The 18,491-nt window shown below is 41.3% G+C and overlaps 7 protein-coding genes and 1 non-coding gene across 8 annotated transcripts; 6 read left to right on the forward strand and 2 right to left on the reverse strand.

Moving 5' to 3' along the window:
* Window positions 1-1,204: 1,204 nt before the first annotated feature.
* Window positions 1,205-1,277, forward strand: Trnam-cau. The gene has a single exon. It is a non-coding gene; the product is annotated as a tRNA-Met (tRNA).
* Window positions 1,278-5,294: 4,017 nt separating this feature from the next.
* On the reverse strand, window positions 5,295-7,831 carry LOC6493187 (U3 small nucleolar RNA-associated protein 4 homolog). Its single transcript, XM_001957189.4, has 3 exons — window positions 7,575-7,831; window positions 5,681-7,514; window positions 5,295-5,524 (listed from the first exon to the last, which is right to left on the reverse strand). The coding sequence occupies exons 1-3, from the start codon at window positions 7,709-7,711 to the stop codon at window positions 5,405-5,407; spliced, it is 2,091 nt and encodes a 696-aa protein (XP_001957225.1). The 5' UTR covers window positions 7,712-7,831; the 3' UTR covers window positions 5,295-5,404.
* A 168-nt stretch (window positions 7,832-7,999) lies between these two features.
* LOC6506794 (protein disulfide-isomerase TMX3) lies at window positions 8,000-9,888 on the forward strand. Its single transcript, XM_001957188.4, has 4 exons — window positions 8,000-8,198; window positions 8,264-8,502; window positions 8,565-9,188; window positions 9,244-9,888. Exons 1-4 carry the CDS (start codon window positions 8,159-8,161, stop codon window positions 9,631-9,633), a joined length of 1,293 nt encoding a protein of 430 aa, XP_001957224.1. The 5' UTR covers window positions 8,000-8,158; the 3' UTR covers window positions 9,634-9,888.
* LOC6493186 (programmed cell death protein 5) lies at window positions 9,879-10,720 on the reverse strand. Its single transcript, XM_001957187.4, has 3 exons — window positions 10,530-10,720; window positions 10,298-10,418; window positions 9,879-10,210 (listed from the first exon to the last, which is right to left on the reverse strand). Exons 1-3 carry the CDS (start codon window positions 10,590-10,592, stop codon window positions 9,987-9,989), a joined length of 408 nt encoding a protein of 135 aa, XP_001957223.1. The 5' UTR covers window positions 10,593-10,720; the 3' UTR covers window positions 9,879-9,986.
* A 186-nt stretch (window positions 10,721-10,906) lies between these two features.
* Window positions 10,907-11,591, forward strand: LOC6506795 (mediator of RNA polymerase II transcription subunit 10). The gene is made up of 2 exons (XM_001957186.4): window positions 10,907-11,163; window positions 11,235-11,591. The coding sequence occupies exons 1-2, from the start codon at window positions 11,042-11,044 to the stop codon at window positions 11,512-11,514; spliced, it is 402 nt and encodes a 133-aa protein (XP_001957222.1). The 5' UTR covers window positions 10,907-11,041; the 3' UTR covers window positions 11,515-11,591.
* A 424-nt stretch (window positions 11,592-12,015) lies between these two features.
* LOC6506796 (iron-sulfur cluster co-chaperone protein HscB) lies at window positions 12,016-13,111 on the forward strand. The gene is made up of 3 exons (XM_001957185.4): window positions 12,016-12,344; window positions 12,398-12,510; window positions 12,562-13,111. Exons 1-3 carry the CDS (start codon window positions 12,120-12,122, stop codon window positions 12,947-12,949), a joined length of 726 nt encoding a protein of 241 aa, XP_001957221.2. The 5' UTR covers window positions 12,016-12,119; the 3' UTR covers window positions 12,950-13,111.
* Window positions 13,112-13,256: 145 nt separating this feature from the next.
* On the forward strand, window positions 13,257-15,433 carry LOC6506798 (gamma-glutamyl hydrolase A). Its single transcript, XM_001957184.4, has 5 exons — window positions 13,257-13,589; window positions 13,699-13,944; window positions 14,146-14,196; window positions 14,257-14,486; window positions 14,552-15,433. Exons 2-5 carry the CDS (start codon window positions 13,736-13,738, stop codon window positions 15,178-15,180), a joined length of 1,119 nt encoding a protein of 372 aa, XP_001957220.1. The 5' UTR covers window positions 13,257-13,589; window positions 13,699-13,735; the 3' UTR covers window positions 15,181-15,433.
* Window positions 15,434-15,769: 336 nt separating this feature from the next.
* LOC6506799 (endonuclease G, mitochondrial) lies at window positions 15,770-17,304 on the forward strand. The gene is made up of 3 exons (XM_001957183.4): window positions 15,770-16,179; window positions 16,236-16,394; window positions 16,451-17,304. Exons 1-3 carry the CDS (start codon window positions 16,021-16,023, stop codon window positions 17,261-17,263), a joined length of 1,131 nt encoding a protein of 376 aa, XP_001957219.2. The 5' UTR covers window positions 15,770-16,020; the 3' UTR covers window positions 17,264-17,304.
* Window positions 17,305-18,491: the final 1,187 nt, after the last annotated feature.

Raw genomic sequence — 18,491 nt, forward strand, 5'->3', positions numbered from 1 at the left:
GCAAACAGTTAATGGCTTCCGGCCAGAATAAACAAAAGTCTAGAAAAAAAAACTAGAAAAATAGACAGGATGGGAACTGGAGAGAGACACTGGAACCCCAATGAGAAACCCGTCGATGGTTGTTCATCATTAGAGCGATGCTGTGGCGCCAGTTGACCAGACAGAGATTTCCTTCGTGCCCAAGCCCCTCGCTGTGGCACATTGGCAGTTGCATCTGGTGCAGCAGCCTCAACTGGAAGTCACGTCATATTGATTGAAATTTAAAATGCAAATCACTTAAAACGTTCAATTTAATCAAATTATTACAACAACAAGCTGGAAAGTGCAATGAAAAAAGCGACACAGGAGGGGAGGAGAGTGGCAGAGGAAGTGATGGGGCGCCGACAACAAGTGGCAACCAGAACAGACCGCAGCAACAACAATAACAACAAAGGAAAAACAACGACAACTCATTTTCCACATTTTCTGTTTGCGGTCACTCGAGGAGGCGCCGCCGAGTAGCTTTTCAAAAAAAGGGGGTACCGAGTGGGGGGGCAGGGCAGGATATGGTGGCCACACGAGAACGTGTCTATTAAAGTGATAGCCCGGTCTGGAGTTGTTCACTTCTGGACATGGGCAAGGGCACAGAAAAATAAAAATAAATAATAAAAATAAATTAGTTTATATTTTATGTGAAATTTTATTAAATATGAGCTATAATCTTAAATTAAACTAAAGCAATAATTCTTATACAGTATATTTTTTAAGAAATTTATTATTTTTAAATCAAAAATAACAATTTTTATTTCAAGTGCTCGCTTAGAGAGTAAACACATTGCCCCTGACATCAACAACAATGTTGGCAACGGTAATGTTGTCCAATCTGCCTCACTACCCATCGGCCACACCCCCTTCCTGGGCGGTTGCTGTTGGCTTAATTAAATTGTGGTTGCAACTTGCGAAGCGAGGCGCGTACACAAAAATCGCACACAACAAACCCAATGGCCACAAAAACAATGCTGAGAAGCGAATGCGGTTGCCACTTTAGGATCGGTGTTCTAGTTGCGGTTATTGCGGCTCGTTTTTATTAGGCCCTTTTTAACGTAATAGAGTGTATTTCCTATTCAGAGAATATCATCAATCTATGGTAATTCATATACATTTAATTTTAGCCCATAAGCACACCTGAGATCCTTATCTGTCTTTGAAATCCGGTGTTTCCATAGCCTCGGTGGCGCAGTTGGCAGCGCGTAAGTCTCATAATCTTAAGGTCGTGAGTTCGAGCCTCACCCGGGGCATGTACATTTTTTTATTTTATATTAATTGTTTTTTTTATTTGTATTGATTTAAATTAAATACTATAATAAACTTATATGTATAGTATAATAAAAAATGCTTTAAAATGTAGCAAAAAAATCACTTTAAAATATGATATGATTTAAAAATGCTTTCAAAAATATATAAAATAAATAAGTGCATAAGTATAATATTATGTTAAATATTTTCGAAGCCTTTTATTTTTATTTTTTAATCAAAAGAGTAACTAAACTTCGCCTCTGGCATAAAATTTCATAAAATTTAACCATAATTTCATTTGCAGACCGCAGAAAGACCACATAGACAACCCCATCAAGTGGAGTGGCAAAAACTTGGCTAACATCATTAACGACATTATGACATTGGTCACATTATGCATAAATCTGGCATGCAAACAGCAACGACAACAAGCCACCAGTGACAAAACCATTTAAAACGCTTTACGGAGCCAACAACAGCAGAGGACTGTTAAAGGATGCGGAGTTAACAGAGAAGTTCGGAGCTCCATTGGGGAGCACTTTAAGTCCTAAGCCAAATCCTAGCAGCAATAAAATGCAATTTGCAGTAGTAGAGCACATTAAGGACTCTCCGACACCAGCAGCTAGACGGAAGGGACATTTTGGAGAGAACAAGAAAGCTCAACTCAAGTCTCAGCACTTGCCGCCCCAAAAAGTATGCAATGAAAATCGAAGCGGAGCAGCAAACGAAGTGAAATGCTCGTAAATTGTAGTTGGCTGACAAGTTGACTCCCCTAACCTGAGCTAGCCAGGATGTGCGGGATGACATTGCACTCGACTCGGTCCTGCGGCGACGAGTGCAATGAAACTGCAAAACTTCCTTTAGACGAGACAGAGCCAGAGCCAGGAAGCGCGTCAAGCATATCAAATTGTTTATGTGGGTGAGACAACCTTAGCTTGGTGGGTCCACCCTGCTCCATCGGGTCCTTGCCACTTTCTTCCTCTATTACTCCTTATTCAATGTATCTCTTTTTATTGTGCATTTGTCCTTTGGCAAGGCAACGAAGGACAAAATTCAATGAACGCATTCCTGTCGTCCTTTCATCCGATGCATCTTGAAAATATGTATGATTAGAAAATTATGAAATTCGAAAAGGAAATTGGTTTTCTATTTCATAATTATTTCATTAGAAGCTTTACAGAAAATATTAAATTTTTTCTTAGTTTCAAATAAGTGAAGGATATAAAGTAACTAACAAACTGGATTTTTATGAACCCACAGCCAAAGTCAAAGCCACTTGAGTTGACCAACTCTCGACTATTTTGACCTTTCGGGCTGGTCATTACCTGCACAGCTGCACTTTCATTAATATTGTGTTTTTTGTTGTGGGGCCTCACGACGAGTTTTCCTTCAGACCAATTAAGTGCTGGCTTTTCTCGAATGCTTTCTTTTCATTGTTGCTGGGGTCGGGGCCGGTTGGCGAGCATAAAATTCAATCAAGTTTTGTGTTGAGCCAAAAGTTACGATGCCTCAGACAGGGCGCAGTTACCCCTTAAAACCTAGACCTTCCCTCCTTATCCCCGCCGATCCATGACAGGCTGCCGGGCTGCCAGCCAGTCAGACAGACAGGACACGTTTGTCCTTATATTGTCCTCTGGACTGTTGGTGCTGCTGCTGCTGCGGCTGCGGCTGCTGCTCCTGTTGCTGTTGCATCCCATGACTGTCTAGACTTGAGTTGGTTGCCCTCTCCCCGATGCCATGACAACCGCATGCGATTTATGCTGATGCGAGCATTTAACCCACACACCCTAGAAAGTGTTCTACAACCCACAACCACCCACATCCACGCCCAATTAGCACCCACCGCCCTCAACCTCGCCCACGCGTTAATATTATTAAATGCAAATTGAGCTTTATCCCACTTCATTCATTAGCGGCTGTAATTTAGCCAGAGCGAGTCCTTGTTTATTAGCACCTCGAATTTGTTGAGGTTTCACACAGGAATTGGAGTTGAATGGAAAAATAGCAGGGGTGCAAAGCCAAAAATTGGAGTTGTTAACGCTAATTTATGGTTAAAATAAAAGCTATAAAAAAAATAATTGTACTGCTTTTTTTACAGGATAGGTCTGTTTTCAGAAAGTAATTTTTCAAATGCTAGGATATTTGATTAGCAAGCTGATCTCTTGATATGCTTTTTAATAAAAAACTATTCAAAATATTATATATTAAAATATTTAATTACTTAGTCCCCTGGAGTTATTTTAAGCATCCCTGGAAATGAACAATAAAATGTGCAATTGAGGTGCAAATTCCTTTGGGAACATTCGCTTCCTTTCTTTCTCTGGCTGTTCTCTGGCTAATTTGCAAACCAATTAAATGTCAATTTGAGGCATTGTTCCTTAACCTCTTTCCGTGTCTGTACAACCCGTCCCCCTTTTTTTGAGGCGAAATAACTTTTTTTTTTTCGCCACCGCCAAAGTTTCGCCCATTGCCTGTCTAGACGTCTTTGGCAGACTCTCACGACTTCTTCCTTTGACTGCAGCCCGACTTTTCCCTTAGTTTGCATTGCGTAGTTTGCATAACTTTTTCCCATACCCGACGTAACTCCTTCATGCCATTTCGCTCAACGCCTTTCACCGGCTAAGTGAGTTTTAATGCCGACAAAAGCGCCCCGAAGGGAATTGTTTCAGTTGCGGTGGGGTATGGTGGTTTAGAGTTGGAGTATTTCGACCGAAATTGGCATACGTTGCGTATGCGTTATGTGTGCATTTATAGTTTGTATGGTTTGTTTGAATATTTCAACCGGATTCACTCATTATTCATGTCTGTTCGCCACTTTGCCTTGCCATGCGAGAACTGTCCCTCCAAAAGTGCCACGCCCACTAGTCACGCCCCCGCCAACCGCAGTCAGCCAGTCGGTCGGTTACGGTCGCATTTTGAAAAAAGTTTCGGGACAACCATAGGAATGGGATCCAAACTTTCCAAAAAAATTTTTATTCAAATAGAAAAAATAGGGTATATTGCAAGAGATTCTAGTATATTGAATTCGAATAAATAATGCTCTAATAATAATAATAAAAATAATTATAATACTTGAAACAAATTTGAAATTATCAACATTTTTGGGGGTATTTTAAAAAACACTTTTTTCGAGTATGTCTCAAGTTAAGACCAAACTGTTAAGATAAGTTAAGATGATTATAATCCTACAAAATATATATAATATTTATTTATTTACAATTTTTGTATCAATAAACTCTATAAAAACTATATATTTTAGTAAACTTTTTTAATTAACCGATTAAGTATTGCAATGATACCACAAAGTTCCCCATGCATTATAATTCCTCTGATGCAGAACTCTATGTTTCCAGTGCAAACTTTTAATCACCTTTCTGATCCAAAAAGTGGTCATGACCCATCCAGAGCCAGAGCCTCTCATGGCTGCAGGATGCTTTTTTTTCGGCCGAACCACCCACTCCCGCCGAGAATCATGGTGGAGGAGCAGCAGACGTCCGTCGGCACAGCCGGGCAATGAGTTTTTGAACTAAAAGTTGAATTGTGCATCGACATTCCCCTCGGCCTGCGCCCCGGCAGTCCATAGTCCATAGTCCGCCTCCGCCGCCTGGTGCCTGCTGCCTGCCACACGCTCCCCGGGCGCCCAAAAGCAGCGCAGTGTGCGTGTGTTTTCGACTGTCTGTGTGGTATGCACTTGTCTAGACATTGGCTAGACAGTGTAAAACCAAAAAATAACAGCAACAACAATTACAGTAAATGCCGGCGACACAAAACGAAACGAAATGTTGCACAATTCACGTAGCCCTCTCCTCGGCCAACAACCCAAAAAATACAAAAAAAAACCAAAAAGGAAGAAACAAAAAAAATATATCCCCGAGCATGATGGTGGGGAGCAGGAGCAGAAGCAGGAGATTTCGTTGTCGTCGATGACGACGGCAGAGACAAATTTTTGGCAATACATTTGACAAATTTTTCGCAACTGCATTGGACGGCAACGAGCCCCCAAGCATTTCACTCCACCATTGTTTTCTACTTTGATTTTATTTGGTAACTATGTGGAAACTACTAGGTAAACCTAAGCGAAGTCGTCCTCCTGCATTCATCCTCCGGTTAGTCGCCTCCATGCCACCGCCTACGCGGCACCGAACTTCTTGCGCTGGAACGGCGGCGGCAGCGTGGCTAGCAGATTGTTTGTCGAAATGCTGACGTTGACAAGTTCGTTAGGACTCAGCCGGGACACGTGCACCAGGTGCTGCAAAGGGCGAAATAAAGAGACAGAATCGTTGCAAATTATTGACGAAATGGCCAGAATAAATTCAGTTAGGGGCAGGTGGGTAGACTAGATGTGGTAGCATATGGTTTACAGATTTTTAAGGTTTATAACTAAGTCTTTAAATAAAAATATTACCTGTCTTGGCAACTGAGTCTTGAGAACCAATCCCTTCGCACTCTCTGATAGTGAAGAACGCTTCTGATTCGCCAACTTCTTGGACTTGGAATCCACCACATACTCCTCTTGATTCAGAGACGTATTCCTCTCCAGGACATACAAGTTAGTTTCTGTGTGGACAAGGAATATGTTGGGGTTCTTGGGATCTAGACTGATGCCATTGATGCAGTAGTGCTTTGTGTCGGGTATCAGGTACTCCTCCGTTTCGCAAGTGAATCTCTTCTTGACTAAATCATACTCCACCAACCGGCCATCGGCGTACGCCACCACAACCCGTGGATGATCTTGATGAATGGATAGAACTGTCGTTCCCGCGCGATATCGCGGCAGATTCAACATGTGCTCGTACTTCTTTCCTTGCAGCTTCCAAACGGCAATCAGCTTGTTAGATGTGGCTGCCACCAGGTACTCCCCGTTATTGGAAACCACCAGATGGCTAATCGCAGATGTGCAGTGGCTACTCAAGTCAATGCTATTTTGGAAGACAACACGATTCTCCTTTAAATTGAACCAGCTAAGATGATTGTTTTGTGGGTTCAGGAGAGCCAGCTTATCGCGTTTGGTGAAGATGATGTGACTCGCTGGAGCAAGTTCTTCGGGAAGATCGTCCACCAGACGCTCCACTGAGAGGGGATCTTGATTCACACGCGTTAGCCTGAGCTCCGTCAGTGTGGAGTAGCATATCCAATTGGCATCGGGGGATATGGCAGCGGCCTGGATGAAGCTGTTCTCTTTGACATTCAGTTGGAGCAGCTTCTGGGGTGGCTGTTCTAGAAGGAGATCCTCCGTGTGGCCCACTGGATGATTCCAGGGCTTCTTTTTCTCCTCATCGGGTGCAACCACTGATCCTAATTGCCAGAGATGGAGACTGCTCGGGTACCTCAAAAGCAAAAGCTTCTGACTGGCGGCTACTGACGCCACTGATCCTTTTAAGAACGGAGCATGCTGTGAGAGATGCGCCTGCATCCTTTCGCTGGATGTGATTGTCAAGATGCCGTCTAGGCCTCCCGAAAAGATCTGACCATCGACCACGGCAAGGGATTTCACGTAGTGCTTGTGGGCGTCGCGCTGAACGAATTTAATCCAACGCTCACAGGAAGACTCCTCCCGCTTGATCTGGGTTTTGCTGAAGACTCGAATCAGGGGCGGCTCCATACCGCTGCAAACCAGGCGATCCTCCTTCTCGTTCACAGCGAGGGCAAACACGTTTTTGTCCAACACTCGAGTAGAATCGATCTGGGTGGCGTTCTCTGCATTCCAAACTGTAACAAATCCTTCCGAGTCTCCAGCTATAATTGTATTATCAGATAGAACCTGAAGGGACCACACAATCACGTCCTTTGCCGACAGTGTCATGGTGTGTAAAGTGGTTCCTTTGAGAACATTCCAGATCCTTACGAATCCCTCGGTGCCAGACACTAGTTTTTTACCAGTTTTGTCGAACTTTAAGCAGAGCACGCGACCCTTTTGCTGGTTGAAGAGCGATTTATACGTGACTTCGTCATTTTCAATGCTCAGGATGTTTATGTGGCCCTCCTCGGATCCCACTGCCAGTTCCGTTTCCGAGGGATTAACGTCCAAACACCAGAGGGCATTGCCGGTTGGTGAATGATCATAGCGTGGCTTAAGGTTTTTAAGATCCCATTCGATAAGATGACCCGAAAGATCCACCGAAAACAGTCTATTGCCAGCCCAGACTAAGGACTCCACAGAAGAATCTTCTGGCAGGTGAATAACAGACTCCAAGTAGGGTGCATGCTCCAGATTCCATAACTCTATGCTGGGTGCTTCTCTGGAAAGTAAATTAAGAATAGTATTCATAATTTTAGCTCCTTGTTTTGTGATACTTTACCGACTCAGAGCGAGACACTTGCTCTTTTTGCTGTACGCCAAACTGACAATTGCACGGGGTTTGATGGTGTAGAAGCGCACATTATGCAACTGGTGCTTCCCTTCAGCTTGGGTTTCCTTTTTCGCCGTATTTGTCATATTGTTTATAATAAATTCAGTGCGGAATTGAGGAAAACCAACTAAAACAAAACCCTCAACAGTTGCACGTGTGTGGTGCAGTGCTGCCAGACAGTTTTCGTGCTGTTGTAAACAAACTTCTAGGGTTGTCGAGCAATAATAGTAAATGGTTCAAAAATAAACCTTTATTTATCTTCAAAATTGTTTAAAAGAATAAAAACAATAATTAATTAGTTAGTTTCATTTATTACTAGATGTATTTTCCACAATATATCACTCATTAATAAGATGAAAAGTTCTTGCCGATTTCCATCAAAGTTGGCGTTTTGAAACGAGAGAATCTGGTCACATCAAAGCGGTGGTGGTGGTTTTCACAAATGTTTTCATTTTAAATTAATTAAATTAGTTAAAATAGACAGAAAGGAGCCTGAACCTATATATTAGTCAGTACAAAGATAAAAAGCAAAGATGTCGCCAAAGTCTCAGTGGGCTTGGGTTCTCCTGAGTGGTAAATAAATAGCCCAGAAGATGCGCATATATACATACTCATTTGTTATTCTGCTACAATTTCAGCTCTCCTGCTGGCTTTGGGATCGGCGGCGGTATCTTCGCGCGTTCTGGAACTGAGTGATCGCTTCATCGATGTGAGACATGAGGGCCAGTGGCTGGTGATGTTCTACGCGCCATGGTGCGGCTACTGCAAGAAGACGGAGCCCATCTTCGCTCTGGTGGCTCAGGCGCTTCATGCGACAAATGTGCGAGTGGGCCGCCTGGATTGCACCAAGTATCCAGCTGCTGCCAAGGAGTTTAAGGTTTACTAACATTGCCTCACATGCACCCTTGCATTCTACAAGAATTTCAATCTGTATTGTAGGTTCGTGGCTATCCCACTATTATGTTCATCAAGGGAAACATGGAGTTCACCTACAACGGAGACCGTAGTCGCGATGAATTGGTGGACTATGCCTTACGAATGTCTGGTCCCCCGGTTCAATTAGTCACGCGAACTGAGAGCGTGGATATGCTGAAAGGATCCCACACGATCTTCTTTATGTTTGTTGGCCAGCAGGAGGGTGTGGTGTGGGACACGTACTATGCGGCGGCGGAAGGATACCAAGAGCACGGATTCTTTTACGCCACCGGTGAAGATATTGCCGCTCAGCACTTTGACTTTGAGAAACTGCCAGCAGTTATTGTTTACAAAGAGGAGCAACACCACTTTTATCCCCACGGCCACTTGGCGCACGAAATGGATCCCAATGAAGTTAACGAGACCATCTTTCAGTGGGTGAATGTGGAGAGGTTCACCTTGTTCCCGAAGGTCACTCGATTCAATATCCATCAGTTGCTAAAAACCAACAAATATTTGGTTCTGGCTGTTGTCCAGGAGGACAAGCTCAATCAAATAGCCACACATGAGCTGGAGTTCCGTGATATGGTCGAGGGAGTGATACGAAAGCATCGTCCTCGGTATCATGGCAAATTCCAATTCGGATGGGTAAGTGAAATCTATACTCTAACGAATTTCTGTTTCAATGTAGAATCCTTTTTAGATTGGAGAGCCCTCCATAGCCCATTCTATTATTCTCGACCAACTGCCTACCCCGCATCTGATTGCCATAAACTCAAGCACCCAGCACCATTTTATACCTGACGACGATCCACTGCAGATGACTCCACAGGCCCTGCATCTGTTCCTGGAGTCCATTGTCAACGAAAGTGCCGTGGCCTACGGCGGAGATACGTACTTTGTGCGCTTGAATCGAGCTTTGTTCGAGGTGCGAAGATCCCTGAGGGATATGTGGCAGGGTAATCCTGTTCTGACCACCGTCATTTTTGGGCTTCCCCTGGGATTCCTTTCACTAATTATGTACTCCATATTCTGTGGCGATTGCTTGGTTACGGAGGAAGACCCAGAAGAGGACCACGAGAAAAAGGAGTAACGGAAGGGTCTTCACAAAGACGATCTCGATTTCTTAGAGCTAGTAAAAGAAGAACAAAGAGTAGAGAATATATCCAAACGGAATATAAGAAAACATGCAATAAGTCACCATTCCCATCCCCTAGAGAAACTTTTCTACCGCCTACATGTAAGCCAAATCTAGTCCTATGTCAAATCATCTCACGTACGCTGGAGGAGAACTTCCGAATCGCTTTAAAATATAGCATTTGACAAAAATAGAATCAATTCGAATGCATGCGTGTGGTTTTTTTTCGTTTTTAAGTTATTAAAAATAAAGATGATTTAGCAAAAAACTAAAATTAAAAGGATTAGCTGAGTGCGATTCCGGCCGGATCAGCAGCCGTAGTCTTCATCGTCGTCGCTATCAATGGCTGCTCTGCGTCGATCGTACTTGACGGTGGATTTGCTCTGAGGCATCTGGGCGTTGACGCTCTCCAGGATGCTTACAAACTGGGCGTCGTCGAGTTTACCACGCACCTGACCCATCTGGGCCATCCGAATGACCATGTTCTCGAACATTTGTGCCTTTTCGGGCTTGCTCACCTTGAGTGTGTTCACTGAAAAGAAAACAAACCTTTATTAATCCGAGTTCTTTAACCTTTAGCATAAAAGGAAAGGGGGGAATATTCTATTTTTACACTTACGTCGCGCTCTTGCCTGCTGGTCAAGAACCTGGGACAGAATCGAGTGCTTCATCTCCTCCTGGGCGCGCATCTGCTCCTGTTGGGCTTGTTGTTTTTCCGCATCGTTGCCACCGCCACCGCCCTAAAATCGAAGGCCCATTAGAAAAGGATATTTGAAGGATAACGATTTATTGGAACAGGTGTTCCAAGATGGTATGACTAAGCCGGTTGCCTATTTATATTCTTCACTTACAAATTGCGACTGCAACTGTGACATGCGCTGGGCGCGTAAGGCATCTAAATCACCGTCCGACATTCTATAATATTAATTTAGTACAAATATTGGCAGTTTAAGCTATGTAATTCTTAAGTTTCTCGTCCAAAAAATAAAATCACGCAGTTTTGCTGCAAGCGTTTACTAACACTAGACCAGTGATGCTTGTGAAGGTATTTGTTTAGCCGTTTTTAACTAAATGTTACCAATTTGTATAAATGTTATCATTAAATAAATGTTTACTATTTAATATTCTTTACTCTAAAAATTAATATTAAATAAAAATAACGCACTTAATATTTAATTTTTAAAATAAATATCCAAATCCAGTTAAAAGAGTTTACAAATTTTACCCGGTTCACATTTTTGAGTTTTCCAACACACATAAGAAGACATTGTCAAGCACTAGGTCGCAATTATATTTTTTGGCCATTATTTTCTAGAAAAAACAATTAAATACGCGAAAACACCTTTATTAAAAGCTACAAATTATGTCTGCACCATTGGAGAACCTCGAGACGCAACTAGAGATGTTCATCGAGAATGTGCGGCAAATACGCATCATAGTTAGCGATTTCCAGCCACAGGGTCAAAACGTTCTCAATCAAAAAATGTAAACATCCTTTATTTGCATAAAATATTATTTTTTTTAAACTTTTAATGAAACTCGCCTTGCATTTGCAGTAACAGCTTGGTAACTGGACTCCAGGAGATCGACAAACTTCGCTCGCAAGTGCAGGACGTGTATGTGCCGTTCGAGGTGTTCTTCGACTACATTGACCAGGACAAGAATCCGCAGCTGTACACCAAGGATTGTGTGGAAAAGGCTCTGGCCAAGAACGAGGAAGTCAAGGGCAAGATCGAGAGCCTAAAGAAGTTTAAGACTAATCTTCTCTTGGAGTTGTATAAAACTTTTCCCAACGAAATGAACAGCTACCGAGCGTACAGAAAGGATTCAATGTGAACAGGGGCCAATCGCCCGAAGCCTAGTTTGTAAGCGCTACACAAATAAATTTAAATTATATGGTATGATATATAGAACCGCATCCAATCTATTATTCTGGTGGTATCTGGAAATAAGCTGTGTATGGTTATATGTACATTTCTTGAATCATCTTCGTCTGTGTTGTTTCTTTTGAGGAGTGACTTTCTTTTATTCGATGGGACCAAGGGAGCGTGCCGACTTTCTGAAACTAACCTTTGTTTTGTATTATATAGACACCAAGTTGAAAATACTATTCATCAGACTGTTTTAAAATATAATTTTTTAAAAGCCCCTGGTAGAAACTACCCTACCTAACAGGTTAAATTATAAATATTAAATGGAATAATTTAAAAATATGGTACATTGAGCATTGCAAATTTTACATAAAACATTGAAATTAATTTAAAATCCTAAGAATGAAATAATATAGTTTAAACTTGGCGGTGTAGGGATTTGGCGATGCCACCCTTTTTCAAAAGAACTGCCACATATTTCAGGGTACTTGATCAGATGGTCTGTCAGCTGTTGTTATGTCTATATAATGTCTGTTTAGTGGATAATAAATATTTTATTTCGTTTACAAAATGAGAAGTGTAATTCAGGTCTTCCGGACTGCCGGAAGGTCAAGAAACTATGTGCCACCTAGTCGAAATGTTTTGGAGCATGTTAATCGATTCAGACTACCCCAAGTGCAAAGTTTTGCAACCAAGTCCTTGCCGGCATGTTGGAATTGTCAAAAGAAATCTGAATTAAAAAATAATATGATCTGTTCAGACTGTGGGCACTTGCAGGATGTAGATGCAACAATAGTAAGTTTAATTCAATTTACTTATTTCATTTTACTATAACGTTGTTTTTGCAGAACTACTTTGATTTGCTAAGCTTTCCCACAAAGTTTCCGGTGGAGCCCCAAAAGTTAACGAAGAGTTTCCGTCAGCTGCAGACCCTGGTGCATCCTGATAAATTTAGCAACAAGTAAGTAAAGTATGAGCGAGTATAAGAAAGATTTTAATTGTGCATTTTCAGGACATCTCGGGAGCAAACCAATTCAGCAGATTGGAGCTCACTGATCAACAAGGCTTACAAGACTTTGGCCACGCCAATAGATCGAGGGCAGTATCTACTCCAATTGGAAGGCGAAGAGATGCCGCAAGATAACAGTGCTCTTAATAAGGAATTTCTTATGACCATGATGGAAAAGAATGAGGAAGTGGAGGAGGCTGAAGACCGGGAGGCCTTGGAGGCTTTGAATGCAGAACTTATAAAGGAGTTGGAAGAGCTGACTCAAAAACTTACCTCCTTCTTTGAAGCTAAAGACCTTCAAGGGGTTAAGGGAACACTGGTGGAGATGAAGTACCTGCTGAGCATTCAGAGCAGCATTAAACAGAAGCAGCAAAGTTTGCTGGGCAGCTGAAATTGGAAATATCGATCTGGCAATCGAATCGCACACAATCACACATACCTGTTGCTATCAGCTGTTAAGTCAACAATAACAAAGAACGCTTGTTTTATAATATGAATAAAATGCAATAGCTCTATAAGAGTTATAGTGACTGTGCGGTCGGTAAACTATCAATGAAACTGGTTTTCTTTCCAATTTCAATGGAATCTCTAAACGTTTTTCCCCTATTCGAGGAGCAGCACCCTGTTACACGGGCCACAGTTTGGGAATAACTTAATCAATTAATCGCCGTGCTATCTGTTGGACTCAACTCATTAGGGGGACACCCGCGGGAGCACCTAGGAACTCGCACACCAACGTCACACCATCGATTTCCGCCTACTCATGCCCACAAACACAGCCATAGAAGAAATTGTTTTTGCGGGACAAGGTGAAGGAAAAATCGGCACAAATTCTATAAATTTAAGGCGCCATTCGTTACAGTTGGTAGTTGTGGACGGAAGGTAGTGAATAGTGGACTAGCAGTAGAATTTGTTTTGCCAAATAAAGGGTTTGGGGCTTACAAGTGGTTCAGTGCATGAGTACCCTAATCCTCAGGATTTGTTTATGTTATTAACTTAATACCACTTTTGGAATAATCAATACTTCTTCGGTAAGAACACAATCATAAGTAAAATCAGGTGAAATTAATATTACCGGAAACTTTATTCAAGAAATTTAATTATATTATATTTCTTTGTTTCATGATTAACTTTCTATAGTTCTATCCATTGACCACCTGGACAAAACTTGACCAAAATGAAGAAACTATCAGTAAGTTTGCTAGTATTCATGGGATCGCTGATACTTTCTTCAGCGGATATATCCACACCAATCATAGGAATCCTGACCCAGGAGGTTTATACCGATGGCCTCATCTCGCGCCACTTCGAGAACAAGACAAGTTATATCGCCGCTTCGTATGTGAAGTATCTAGAAGGAGCTGGAGCCCAAGTGGTGCCAATTTGGTAAGTGGACAGACAGACAGATATCTGATTAAGGCCAAGAATCAAGATAAGAATGACTGGGTTTCTATAAGTATTCATACACGTGTATTCATGGATCGTAAATTCATAAAATAAACATGTTTTTATAGCCTAAATCACATATGTATTCCGATAAGATTGCCGCAAAGCCAATTAAAAAACAATTTCGTTGCTTCCCGACAGGATTGGTCGCAATCGCAGCTACTACGAAGATCTCATGCAGAAGATAAACGGGTGAGTGTCTAAATATAAACGAAAAAAGCCCATTTTTGGAATTTATTGATATTCTTTCAGGGTTTTGTTGCCTGGCGGTTCTACTTGGTTTAATCAGACCAACGGCTATGGCGATGCCGGCGAGCATCTTATCCAGTTGGCAGTAGAATTAAATGATCGCGGAACTTTTATGCCGGTTTGGGGCACATGTTTGGGAATGGAATTGTTGGTATACAAGCTGGCAAATGGACCAGAGCATCGGATCGATTGTAAGGGAAAGGGCATTGCACTTCCCATGGAGTTTAAAGAAGGTAGATAAAACCCACATAATTTATTAACCAATAAAGGACAATTACCTTTTTATCTCCTTTTTAAGATTACGCCAAAAGCCGACTTTTTGCCACCATTAGTGATGATATTGTAGACCTCATGGTCAAAGAAAATGTAACCTACCATTGGCATCAGTTTTGTTACACCGAAGAGGACTTTGCAAGAGATCTCCTAAATGAAACGTGGCGAGTTATATCCTTAAATCGCGACCTAAACGGAGTTGAGTTTATTTCTACAATGGAGCACTTGAAGTATCCGTTTTATGGCGTCCAATTTCACCCAGAGAAGCCCCTTTACGAGTTCACCAAGACGAGTATTCCTCATTCAGCTGCTGCCGTTATAAGTGGTCAGTTCTTTGCCGATTTCATAGTGAGCGAGGCGAGAAAAAGCCCAAATAGCTTCTCAAACTCTACGGAAGAGGCCAGGACCCTTATTTACAACTACAAACCGGAGTACACATCGATATTGGGATCTTCCTTTGTGCAGCAATATTTGTTTACCAATGAGGAAATGGGAATTGAAGTTCCTGAAATACCTGATGAGGGCGGCGATGGCGAGGAAGGGGGTAGTAACTACTATCCTCCCTACTATGACCACAATGGTGGTGGTGCCTCTAGTATAGTGCCACTAGTTAGTGGTTTTCTCCTGACTATGCTGATTTTAGCAATGAACTGATTTTAAAATTGAGTTGATAATCTTCAGTTAACTAATGTATTTGCTGGTCTTGCCTGGAAACAATGTGTTCGCCCTTCGGCACTCGACACTACAAGTGGAACTAATACCTTTTGTGATTTACTCGATTTTATACCGATATCAAAATGCTATTATTATTTACAATGTGTCATATATGTATAAAATAGAAACAAATTTATCATCATTTGAAGTTTTAAAGATAATAAACACCAATCAATTGATATTACCAACAGAACTTTGATTAGATAAATTTATTAAACGATTCTTTTTATCAGGTGGAAAGAAATTTTGTTGAAATTCAAAAATTTTGGCAAACACTCATATCGTTCCTGATAATATTTCAAGTTTATATATAGATATTTTGGGACTAATCTTTTCTATCACACCTTTTCGTAGTTATAATTCTGAACTGGAATGGATTAAGAGATATTTTGCGTCTTAAAAGATAAAAAATGTATAAGTTTGATTCTTAGAAGGGGAAAATAAATTTTTTAAACTCCCAAAAGTAGGCAATTATTTTTGATGTTTATGATTTTTATAAGCCCAACAGAAGCATTGCGAATTCTAATTAAAAGGAATGAATTTCGAAACAATTTTAAGTATTAAATTGAAAAAATCTGTACATGCTTTTCTGTAATTGTCAAAAATGAAGGGAAAAATTTCAAAAAAGTAAAAAGAAGTTCTATATATTTTCTAAATTTTCAAAATGTTAAGCTAAAGCATCGCAGAAGATTGTATTGGAGTATGAGTGGACCCGTACAGCGGATATTGCTATGTTGATTTTCTAGGTCGAGTAATCATCTGGGTTTTTGTCTTTTAAGGATGTCATATTTCCTGATTGTTTCATTTTGTGGAGTGACGGGAGTTGCGTTTTTCTTAATCGGAGCCGTTACCCAACAGCACATAACGTACACCAGGGTAAAGACTGTTGCCAACCAGGATCCCTATGTTTATCGCAGCCGTCATAGGTTATACAGTGCGGTAAGTCAGAGTCCATTCAATGTGTCCTGATGGATAATACTTTGCCAGAGTTATAGCTGGGATTCCTGGGGGTGGATTCTGATACCTCTCCGGCAGGTACGAGATCATCAGAAAAAGAGAGAAGGAATAAGTCCACAAAGTTGGTCGCAAATGAGGAAGGACGTAGTGTCGTTGAAAAAGCCATGTCCTGGGGAAGTTCAAGGCTTAAAAAAGTGGTGAGTTCGAAAATATAGATACTGTAATGCGAAGAATCTAACTGAAAAGATTATAGATTTTTTTTATGGCGTTCTCCCTTGGAAAACGGGACTCGTACGAAGGGGAAGATATTGAAAATGTGAACAAAATCATGAAGTACGGATTTCCAGGAATGGATGACATTCATATCTATAAGAATTTTGTCGTTTCATACGATCGTCGTAACCGGATCGCCCACTGGGTATGCGAGTGTCTGGGCGTGGACTGCCTAATGCAGAGGGATCCCAGGACCCTTGTTAAGCCCACTGAGTATATAACGGACTATGCCATACCGTCCATGTTTTCTCCCACGATGCGGGATTTTCGAAACAGTGACTGGGTTGGAGGTCACATGGCTTCGCCTCAAAACTACAAGTGCGACTTTGTGAAGTTCCTCGAAACCTACAAGTTCCCCAACATAGTGCCCATCCATCGGGGTCTCAAGACTAACATTTGGCAAAAACTGGAGCATTATGTAAGGCTATTAACGCTTCGGTCGGATGCCGTTTATGTGTACACCGGTCCCATGTTTATGCCCCAGAGGATTACCTTCCGAAATTGGGCTATTCGACATCATGTCATGGGCGTGAACACAGTCGCAGTGCCCACCCATTTCTTCAAGGTAATCATTAGCGAGCAGAAGGGGGACTTCGATCTGCCCTACATGGAGGGATACGTGGTGCCCAATGCCGACGTCGACAAGAACATGGATCTTCGATCATTTCTCTCGGATATCCGGGATATCGAGCACTTCGCTGGACTTAAGTTCTACGAGGGTAAAGTGCGAAACGAACTCGGCATGAGTATTGTGGAAAATCCCAACATGGAATATGACCTTAATATTGAATAAACGTATAGTGTGTTTCACTGACTTTCTGGCTAAATTATAAATTCAATTTTTTTTTAAACTTTAACTCAAATATATATATTTCTAGCCCGGAAAATGTGTTACTCAATGAAAGCACGTGTGCTTTCTTTCAGGACAATTAGTAAGTCAACTGTGGCTAGACACTATAGTCTAGCCTGATTAGCATTCGATAGTGGTTTGAAGTAACGACACATTCGTAACAATAGACGGGGAAACATTCAACAAAAACCCGAACCAGACAGGGCGGAAAACCACAGCGACCCAGACAGAGAGATACCAGGACACAACAATAAGAATGGAAGACCCTCACAATAATGGGAATCTGACAAAATAACAGGTGCCATAACAAGCAACTCCACCCACCGCCGCGTCGGGCAACAATAAATTCTGTTCGCGCCATGGGCTGAACTTTAACCCCAGTACGGAAAAAAAGGAATACAAACAAATAGCTGAGCCAGTGTCCGTCTAATGGAATTCGCTGAGGAATTTACAAATACCCATAAGCCTGACAGGAAAAAATTCCGCTCTGTCATGCGCTAATTATGAGCATCCAACCTTTTGACGAGCCCCCCGAGTGAAAAAAGGCCAAAATAAGTAGCAGTGGAAGATGAAAAGGACATGCCCAAAAAATAAAAAAGAAACCAAAACCAAGAAAATTGAATGTATCAGAGATGAAATAGAAAATTCTCTGTAATTCACCAAAATAAAAACATAGGTTGTATTTTATATATTATTATATTCATTTTAATATAAATAAATCTTTTTTATATAAATCTTTTTTCACTTTATAATTATTTTTGCTGTGTCTCCTATAAGAAGCCTTTAGTCCTAAAACCCAAATGATGTTGTATCTCGTTCCATAAATATTCCAAACTCACATACCCCTTGCCAAAGGAAGACCCATAAAAAAGAACAAAAATATTCCATTTGCATGAGGGAGAACCGTAGTCAACGGAAAATAGCTTTCCGCCACGGAAAATTCTTGAAAAAAAAAGAGAAAAGAAGCGACAAGCTCCAAATTTGAACGGAAAAGTACGTCAAAAAATTTGCATAAGGCAAATGTGGAAAAGTACTCACAACTACTCTAGTATCGGGACAAAAATAAAAGGCAGAAAGCCAAAATATTTCAAGGCTAAGGATAATTTCAGGAAGGGAATTTTAGAAATCAACAAGCTTGAAGTGGAAGGTCGAGATGATAACCAATCATTAA

The sequence above is a fragment of the Drosophila ananassae genome, chromosome 2R (genome assembly GCF_017639315.1).
Source record: "Drosophila ananassae strain 14024-0371.13 chromosome 2R, ASM1763931v2, whole genome shotgun sequence".
NCBI lineage: Eukaryota > Metazoa > Arthropoda > Insecta > Diptera > Drosophilidae > Drosophila > Drosophila ananassae.